Consider the following 11185-nt stretch of genomic DNA (forward strand, 5'->3'; position numbering starts at 1 on the left):
GACCATTACACACAAACGCACAACAGTCTGACCGTTACACACAAACACACAACAGTCTAACTGTTACACACAAACCCACAACAGTCAGACCGTTACACACAAACGCACAACAGTCTGACTGTTACAAACAAATGCACAACAGTCTGACCGTTACATAATAGCACAACAGTCTGACCGTTACACACAAACACACAACAGTCTGACCGTTAAACACAAACACACAACAGTCTGACAATTACACACAACTGTCTGATCATTACACACAAACGCACAGCAGTCTGACTGTTACACAAAAATGCACAACAGTCTGAACATTACACACAAACACACAACAGTCTGACCATTACACAATCACACAACAGTCTGAGCGTTACACACAAATGCACAACAGTCTGACCATTACACACAAACGCACAACAGTCTGACGTTATACAATCGCACAACAGTCTAACTGTTACACACAAATGCACAACAGTCTGACTGTTACACACAAATGCACAACAGTCTGACTGTTACACACAAATGCACAACAGTCTGACTGTTACACACAAATGCACAACAGTCTGACTGTTACACACAAATGCACAACAGTCTGACTGTTACACACAAATGCACAACAGTCTGACTGTTACACACAAATGCACAACAGTCTGACTGTTACACACAAATGCACAACAGTCTGACTGTTACACACAAATGCACAACAGTCTGACTGTTACACACAAATGCACAACAGTCTGACTGTTACACACAAATGCACAACAGTCTGACTGTTACACACAAATGCACAACAGTCTGACTGTTACACACAAATGCACAACAGTCTGACTGTTACACACAAATGCACAACAGTCTGACTGTTACACACAAATGCACAACAGTCTGACTGTTACACACAAATGCACAACAGTCTGACTGTTACACACAAATGCACAACAGTCTGACTGTTACACACAAATGCACAACAGTCTGACTGTTACACACAAATGCACAACAGTCTGACTGTTACACACAAATGCACAACAGTCTGACTGTTACACACAAATGCACAACAGTCAGACCATTACACACAAACGCACAACAGTCTGACCGTTACACACAAACGCACAACAGTCTAACTGTTACACACAAATGCACAACAGTCTGACCATTACACAATAGCACAACAGTCTGACCATTACACACAAATGCACAACAGTCTGACCGTTACACACAAACACACAACAGTCTGACCATTACACACAACTGTCTGATCATTACACACAAACGCACAACAGTCTGACTGTTACACACAAATGCACAACAGTCTGAACGTTACACACAAACACACAACAGTCTGACCATTACACAATCACACAACAGTCTGAGCGTTACACACAAATGCACAACAGTCTGACCATTACACACAAATGCACAACAGTCTGACCATTACACACAAATGCACAACAGTCTGACCATTACACACAAATGCACAACAGTCTGACCATTACACACAAATGCACAACAGTCTGACCATTACACACAAATGCACAACAGTCTGACCATTACACACAAATGCACAACAGTCTGACCATTACACACAAATGCACAACAGTCTGACCATTACACACAAATGCACAACAGTCTGACTGTTACACACAAATGCACAACAGTCTGACCGTTACACACAACAGTCTGACCATTACACACAACTGTCTGATCATTACACACAAACGCACAACAGTCTGACGTTATACAATCGCACAACAGTCTAACTGTTACACACAAATGCACAACAGTCTGACCATTACACACAAATGCACAACAGTCTGACCATTACACACAAATGCACAACAGTCTGACCATTACACACAAATGCACAACAGTCTGACCATTACACACAAATGCACAACAGTCTGACCATTACACACAAATGCACAACAGTCTGACCATTACACACAAATGCACAACAGTCTGACCATTACACACAAATGCACAACAGTCTGACCATTACACACAAATGCACAACAGTCTGACCATTACACACAAATGCACAACAGTCTGACCATTACACACAAATGCACAACAGTCTGACCATTACACACAAATGCACAACAGTCTGACCATTACACACAAATGCACAACAGTCTGACTGTTACACACAAATGCACAACAGTCTGACCATTACACACAAATGCACAACAGTCTGACTGTTACACACAAATGCACAACAGTCAGACCGTTACACACACACACACAACAGTCTGACCGTTACACACAACTGTCTGATCATTACACACAAATGCACAACAGTCTGACCGTTACACACAACAGTCTGATCATTACACACAAACGCACAACAGTCTTAACTGTTACACACAAATGCACAACAGTCTGACTGTTACACACAAATGCACAACAGTCTGACCGTTACACAATAGCACAACAGTCTGACCGTTACACAAAAACGCACAACAGTGTGACGTTACACAATTGCACAACAGTCTAACTGTTACACACAAATGCCCAATAGTCTGACCATTACACACAAACGCACAACAGTCTGACCGTTAGCCAAAAACGCACAACAGTGTGACGTTACACAATCGCACAACAGTCTAACTGTTAAACACAAATGCCCAATAGTCTGACCATTACACACAAACACACAACAGTCTGACCATTACACACAAACGCACAACAGTCTGACCATTATACACAAATGCACAACAGTCTGACCTTTACACAATAGCACAACAGTCTGACCATTACACACAAGCGCACAACAGTCTGACCGTTACACACAACAGTCTGACCATTACACAAAAACGCACAACAGTGTGATGTTACACTATCACACAACAGTCTAACTGTTACACACAAATGCACAATAGTCTGATCATTACACACAAACACACAACAGTCTGACCTTTATACACAAACACACAACAGTCTAACTGTTACACACAAATGCACAATAGTCTGATCATTACACACAAACACACAACAGTCTGACCTTTATACAATGGCACAACAGTCTAACCATTACACACAAACACACAACAGTCTGACCTTTATACAATGGCACAACAGTCTAACCATTACACACAAACACACAACAGTCTGACCTTTATACAATGGCACAACAGTCTAACCATTACACACAAACACACAACAGTCTGACCTTTATACAATGGCACAACAGTCTAACCATTACACACAAACACACAACAGTCTGACCTTTATACAATGGCACAACAGTCTAACCATTACACACAAACACACAACAGTCTGACCTTTATACAATGGCACAACAGTCTAACCATTACACACAAACACACAACAGTCTGACCTTTATACAATGGCACAACAGTCTAACCATTACACACAAACACACAACAGTCTGACCTTTATACAATGGCACAACAGTCTAACCATTACACACAAACACACAACAGTCTGACCGTTACACACAAACACACAACAGTCTGACCGTTACACACAAACACACAACAGTCTGACCGTTACACACAAACACACAACAGTCTAACTGTTACACACAAATGCACAATAGTCTGATCATTACACACAAACACACAACAGTCTGACCTTTATACAATGGCACAACAGTCTAACCATTACACACAAATGCACAACAGTCTGACCGTTACACACAAATGCACAACAGTCTGACCGTTACAAATGCACAACAGTCTAACCGTTTCACACAAATGCACAACAGTCTGACCGTTACACACAAATGCACAACAGTCTGACCGTTACAAATGCACAACAGTCTAACCGTTTCACACAAATGCACAACAGTCTGACCGTTACACACAAATGCACAACAGTCTGATCGTCACACGCAATCGCACAACAGTCTGACCATTACACACAAAGTGCTCTAACTTAGTGATTGTTATCGGGATGTGAAGAGAACCAGCATAACAACCAGCAATATCTAAGAACAAGAGGCAGGTTTTGATTTATAGCTTTATAAGTTGGTTTCATTGGCTTTATAGAAACAATAAAGCAGCTCTGTGTCTTTTTGTATATAATCAAGATAATCTTAATTTATTAGTTGCAGAAGCAAGTCTAACAAAACAAACATGAATATTTCAGCACGCTGCATATGAAATGTGTGGTAAGGTTTGATGTGAAGCGAGTACATTTGTAGAGGTTAATCTCAGTCTCTCTGAGCGTCTGGGCTCCCAGTGTCTTCTGTCGTTAATTATTACGCGTCGGGTCGGTCTCACCCCCGCCATCGCTCTAGTGTTCAGCTTTAAAATCAAATTAGCTAAGAAAGAGACCACTCCAATCTCATCCTTCCCCATGGCCCGAGCGCCCGCGGCAATAAACAGTCAGATTTTCAGCTTTCATTACTGCGTGTGGATGTAAACAGGCTCCTGAATGTCCAAAATGAGCCGCATCTTTTCTGGACATAGCAGTTTCTTTCATTTAACTGATCGCAGTGCTGCTCGTCTTGTCATGAATGTGATCCAGTAGATCATCCGTTCGACTCTCAGAGTTCTGCTCCAGAACTCGAGTAACATTTACACTGCAAAACATTTTCTTCCTCAGTATGTTTGTCTTGTTTTCCAGTACAAATGTTGAAACATTCTCAAATCAAGATAGAATTACTTCAGAAGCAAAATGACGTTAGATAAGTCTTGTTTTCTGAAAAGAAAGAAGCTTAAAACAAGAAAAAAATGTCTGCCAATGGGGTCTGAAAAATCAACTGTTCCTTCTTTAAACAATAAAGTCACTTAATTTTGATCATTTTTTTCGGAAATCGAGACTTACTATCTTAATTTTGCTTCTCAAGAAAATGTAATTTGATTTAAGGAAGTTTAGATATTTGTACCGCAAAACAAGACAAAAATACTTTGGAAGAAAATCATCTTTTGCAGTGCATTTAGACTTATAGCTGAGAATCATGAACAATATGGGATGTAATGCATTTAATTACAGAGAGGGATTACTCTTAGTTTTTCTGTAATTTTAATTACTGTTACTTCTCATGTAATTGCATCAACTATAAAACAAATTCTTTACAAGTCAATAGTGATTGAACATCAAAATTTAACATCTAATGCTATAAAATCGATGTTTTAATGTAACCTTTAAAAACTTTAAATACTTTATTACAGATATTTATTTGAAATAATTAAAAGAGCCATTTCATGTCTCTCCTTGTGTTGTTCAACTGGTCGAGGTTGATATGGGATGCAATATTTTAGAGAGAGTAATCTAATTACTGTCGAAGATGTGATTAGTACCTAGTAATTAATTACTTGTTTAGAGTATCTTACCCAACACTGATCATGAATTCAGTGAAGGAGAGGAAGAGCTTTCAGAGATGTTTTTAATGTACTATTGTTTTGTTGCTGTGTTTGCTGCTTGCATTTCCATTTTCCCAAAAATGTCGTATAAGCACAAAAGTGTGTATTCTTACTCTGTTTGAGTTGATGCAGGTGTTCTGTGCTAGTTCAGGATTAGTGATTTAATTCTATGCATCAGGTTTATTTCTCACTATTAATGACATTTAATTTGCCAGTTAAAGTACAATGCGTCTCTTGGAGTTTGTCTGGCTTAAATTGCGCCTCGTGATGGATTTGCAACAGACAGACGTAAGTGTCATTTGTTGCAGTTTAAGAAAAAAAAAAAGGAGTGAACCATGAATAAAGCTGCAGTCATTACTCTAGTTACTGATGGTGCTCACGGTGGCACTTGCTCACTCCAGACAATCATCGTGAAACAAGTGCGCTGCGCTGAGGATGTGAGATATTACTTTGTACACATGAGTCATGATGCTATTCTGATGTTGGTCTCGCAGGAGGCCAAGTTTGACCAATCACAGACTGGAACCATGATTTTTTATCTATAACGAGAGTTGTCACGAAAACACAGACTGGTTGATGTGTTGTGTACATGTTCACAGATTGTTTCTGCGGATTGAAAGTTTGAGAAGGTTTGTCATACAGATCTCCTTGCTTGTTTCCATCAGCTTCCTTCAAGTGCAATTTAGAGAAGATACTAGAGGATAATCATCAGGATTCAAGGTTCCTCTCAGAACGTTCGATTCTGCCCTCTCTGGGAACAGATTGCTCTGAATTTCCTTGTGTATCGTAAGATATTCCAACAAATTTAATAAAAGCAGGAAATATTGTTGTGCCCGGTGGCACATTAACACATCGGCTCATATAATTCACAAACCAGCAGTGTCAGTTACTGAATTATCAGACTCCATTTGGCGCCCTTGACAGATCGTTCCTCTAAACGGCTGGTCGACTCCGGCGGCTTTTTCTAGCAATGATATAAAAGATTTGACAGCGGTGAACGGGCATTAAATTTATACTGATCTTCTTGGTGAACCTTTCCCCAGACTCTCAACCCGCAGACGCACGGCTCTACATTGGGGCTGTTGGGTGGGATGGACTCTGTGAAAGATGCCATTAACATACTGTTTCCTTTTCAGCTTCTAACAGATGTATGTGTGTTCTGAATGTTAATATCACCTTTTCTCCTGGTGGACTCTCTCAGTTTCTTTGAGCTTAATGACTCTGTTCATCAATATGCAAACAGGAAACTCTTTTTGAAGGTTCTTCTAGTTAAGGGGAGGGTGCCATGTTGGTGCCATGGTTTGAGGAGGTTTCCCAAAGCGCACAGATCACAGTCCTTCCCCCCCCCCCCAAGCAATGTTTGTCACACTAATTTGCCTCATCATGTGAATAACAATGATGTGCATTATGTGTTTAAACAGAACAATCTCTTCTGCACCCCATTTTCCTAGATTCATGCTCCATTTCAGGTGTTGATGCCACAGATGAAACTGTTTCACGATTCTGAGCTTAATCCTAATGAATACTTTACATCTTGTATAATTTTAACTTTTGACATTCTTTGACATTCAGTTCCGAAGAAAAACAGGCTTTTGTTATTCATGGTATGAGATTTCAAGGGACAGACTTATGGATAATTATCTTGAAAGATTTGGTCTGTGTTTTGGGGGGGAAAGTCTTATGGGACAGTAATTTGAAAATATCACCTTCGGTACCCCGGGGTGAGAGTGGGAAGTTTTGCATATAGATCCTCATCATTAGCGAGCTATCACCATGCCAACGGGGAGCGGGGATTATGAGCTTTATGAGCTCTGGGAAAACGTTCACTGAATGATGAATTCAAAACACTTTACCTACTTTGAAACATGGGCTGAAATTTGTTTATCACTATCCCAGAACAATCTTACACAGCTTTCTTTTTGTAATTTTTTTTTCATGCAAAAATCATGCGGCCAATTTGTTAATGTAAGTGACCTGTACTACGTGGTTTGCTCTCTTCTTAAACATGCAGTCAGTGAGTGGAGGTTAGCACAGCTAGCATTAGCACAGACGTAGAACTGTTTTTGTAGGATTGATCTGAATGTACATTCTAGCTTATGCACTGGATAATTGGTTAGCACATACTTAACTTTAAATGTTTCTCTGTATTATTCTAACCCTGTAATGTATACGACTAATTCTTTAGCATTAGCCTAGCTGTTTATAGTCTGATTTTAAACAGATGCTAACGAAACTAACTTTAGAACTAACCTCATTAAGTCTTAGTGCTAACCATTCTAATGATGGCTCTTCTCTCTCTCTTGTGCACTCATTTGCTCAGGTTCCAACTAACACCGTGTTCCTTCTCTCTTTCATCCTAGGAGGTGAACTAGTGTTGCCAATTATAACTGTGGATTCCCTTGAGCCCCCATCAATTGTGACACTTTACCCCGTTATTCCCCCGCCCCCAACCTATCGCCCCTTCCTCACCTTGCTCGAGACCACCAAAGAGTCTCTCCCCTTGCCCGGTCGGCCCCCCTGTCCGCTGGACCAGGAGGACTGTGAAGAGCCCATAGAGGTCTCGGCCTACGGCTCGGGCGAGATGACGGAGTCCGACGATGAGGATTACTATAAAAACTACCCCCTTGTCACTGACCGGACCGTACTCCCCCCTCCCCCCGCGGCCGGGAACCCCCGAGGTGACCGGCCATTCGCCCGTTTGCCCAACTCCCATCGGCCGCCACTCCCATTCACCCCCACGGCCCCCCCAGTGCCCCGACTCAAACCTGGCATCAACAGTGGCCCCAAAATCCCTGCGGGTAAAATGAACACCCGTGACCAGGTGCTGCTGCCACCCGTACAGCCGTCGGGCGACCCTGAACACGGCGGGCGGCATCGACACATCCCAGGTATAACATATCCTCCCAATTTCCCCCATGTGCCCACTACAGACCCCTCATCACCAGACCGAGGGCCTCCAGGAGCGGTGGAGGTGATCCGAGAGTCCAGTAGCACGACAGGCATGGTGGTGGGCATCGTGGCCGCGGCCGCTCTCTGCATCCTCATCCTGCTCTATGCTATGTACAAGTACCGCAACCGCGATGAAGGCTCCTACCAGGTGGACCAGAGCCGCAATTACATTAGCAATTCAGCCACGCAAAGCAACGGCACCCTAGTGAAGGAGAAGCAGCCTGGCGCAACCAAGACGGGCACAAAGAGCAAGAAGAACAAAGACAAGGAGTATTATGTCTGAGCTCGGCCTCCGGAGGGACCGATGCGGAAGCGAGGGGGAGAAGGAGAGAGATAGGATGAGGAATGGAAAGGGAGGTCCAGGTATTTGTTGGCAGTTTACCGGTCACACTTAGAGTTCTGACATCAGTCTTCTTTAATTTCCTGTCTTGTCTAGCGGTTGGCCTCATTTCTAGCAAGACCTAAAGAGTTCAAAAGCATCTAGGGTTTGGAAACATCCCCGCCCTCATTTCCATTTTTGATAGCCAATCCCTATTACAAAAAGAAACTCTCCAAAACTTTTGTATTGAAGAAAAGTGGATTTTTCCTCACATGTAATTGTACGCTCAAGTTTGGTCTTTGTAAATACTATGTGAGTCCTCAATATTCAGATCATCTCCTAACCTGATGTCGAAACCCCCGTGTATGCCAGGGTGCTTGTGCGATCCATTGTTGCTCCATCAGAGCATTGGATGTGGTTGAGAATCGTTTGGGAACGAGAGCAGTTCAGTTGGAACGGCTTGGCATAGGTGACATTTCAGGAACAGATGGTGCCGAAAACGTTTAGCAGTCACACTCCTCCGTAATACTGCCAAACCAGCTCTGTGTCAAATCCGTCTCCCTCTCTTTCCAAGTGCTTCACATTTCCATCCTCCGCTCCCATCATCCCTCTCGTTCTCTCTTTCCCCGCACCCTTTCTTGGTTTGGTCTCTTTTTCTCCTTGTCCTTGGTGCTCAGGAGCAGATGCAACGTGATTCTGTTGTGTTTCCAGCATGAAAAGAGACAAAAACTGTTTCTATGGAGTCAAATAAATATATAGCTATATCTCAAACCGTTACAACTAGCGAAACATCTGTGGATGATCCCTTCAGCCGCCTGAACTCCCGGAGGCCCACAGTAACCCCACGTTCCAGCAAATATTCGTCATGTGTTTTTGGGGTTCCACTGGGCTGTCCTGGACCTGCTGAGGATCTTGGTTTCTGCTCCACATTCAAGAACCTGAAACCCCCAACAGCAAATAGATAATATTCATATACAGATATTTGAAAAGACAAAGGGACACAAGCGTCTGGAAGTCAAGACCAACATCACGTCAACAAACCATATCAGTGGAAACAGCAGAGCAGGATGCTAGGATGTCTTTTGTTTTGTTTTCTATGTATGTGTGCGTGCTTTCTTTTATATTTTGTCACGTCAAAGGGAAAAGACAATAATGTTCCAGTTAATGTACATTCCACGTAGGGAACGTGAACTCTCCTGCGTTTTTGACCACGTTCTCTCAGGAGGAAAGTAGGGATAAACTCTGCACATTTAATGGAACGGACTCTCTTGAAAGAAAGACGAAATGGCCTGTTACTTTGAAGATGTACATCTTGAACTCTAGTATTCTAATTTTCTCAACTCTATTAAAAGAACTAAACTCTGCATTGAAAAGAAAATGTTTAAAACCGTTTGTGAAATGTCTAAATATTTGAATCTCACCCCAGTGCTAAAAGAGATGTTTTTCCTAATTATCATCCCTAAGAAAAAGAAAGCAAGTGCAATGAAATGCAAAGATCAGTGAATCGGATTCCAGAAAGCAGATGCTCTTTTGAATATTAAACAGCAAAATGTGATTTGGTTTACAAGAGAACATTTCCTTTACCAGGCGGGAGAGTATCTCCTTGTATCCAGAAGACTTTGATCATTGACGCCATCCTCCGTTTAACATGTTGCTCGCTTTACCCAGCGTGTGGAGGGCTGTTCATTCTCCATACTCACTCAACGAGGACCAGACTTCATCATCATTTGATTTCACTCTTCCATCTCTGTGTTTGCGTGAGCGTTTGTGCGCTTGTTTGTCTGTGTGAATGTGTTTCCATTATTTCCATTCCTGTTCAGGTTTGTCGGTTGCGTTTCTCCTCAGCTCCCTTGTTCTTTCTAAATGTTATTGTAGAGTGTTCCAGTGAGATGAATCTGCATACGTGTATATTAACATAAGGGAATACAATTGGTTATATACTTCTTACACCCCGTGTCATGTGCTTATTTCAGATTCACACTTTTCTTCCAGAATAATCTTCCTCACTTCAGCTCGACACAAACACTTTGAGAGTGTAAACTGGAGTGTATTTGTGGTACAGTGTAACTCTGGACTTGTAAAAACACGTTTATATGAGTGCCGGTAAGTCTTTGATTCTCATAATGCTACATGGTTTCTTATTCAACATTTAAAATAAAGCTGAAAACATTGTAATGATCAGAAAATGAAACCTTTGTTATCTTGAATTGGAGTCCTGATATGATTCCAATATCAGACTAAGACTGACGTTGATACATAGTAATAAAAAAAAAAAGTACAGTAAAATTGGCAGATATAAATATGGTTAATTTATATTTTATTATAATGTATTATTCCTTATAATTTTTATTGGTATGTCAATTCATTAATTATAGATGCCAATTAATATTAGTTTTATTTCCTATCACTTATCATTAATCACTATACTACGGTCCACAGTGAATCGTCGGAGGGGCGCTCGTCCTGTCCTGCTGCGATAGGCCTGGTTCTCATTGTTGGTCAGCATTCAAACACAGACTCACCTCTCTGGCCACTGAATCACATGCTATGACTGTCAGTTCAGACAGTCACAAACAGTTCAACTTTTACAGCG

General features: G+C 41.6%; 1 protein-coding gene across 1 annotated transcript in view; it reads left to right on the forward strand.

Annotated features, from left to right (window-relative positions):
• The window catches only part of LOC107660962 (neurexin-2-beta-like), a 33711-nt gene extending 23083 nt beyond the window's left edge, over positions 1-10628 (forward strand). Inside the window, exon 5 of the mRNA XM_016450402.1 lies at positions 7685-10628. Within this exon, the coding sequence (XP_016305888.1) occupies positions 7685-8556 (872 nt within the window). The 3' untranslated portion in view covers positions 8557-10628. The remainder of the gene's footprint in view (positions 1-7684) is intronic.
• The last annotated feature ends 557 nt before the right edge of the window (positions 10629-11185 follow it).

The sequence above is a fragment of the Sinocyclocheilus anshuiensis genome, unplaced genomic scaffold, assembly GCF_001515605.1.
Source record: "Sinocyclocheilus anshuiensis isolate Anshui unplaced genomic scaffold, SAMN03320099.WGS_v1.1 scaffold4906, whole genome shotgun sequence".
Classification (NCBI taxonomy): Eukaryota; Metazoa; Chordata; class Actinopteri; order Cypriniformes; family Cyprinidae; genus Sinocyclocheilus; species Sinocyclocheilus anshuiensis.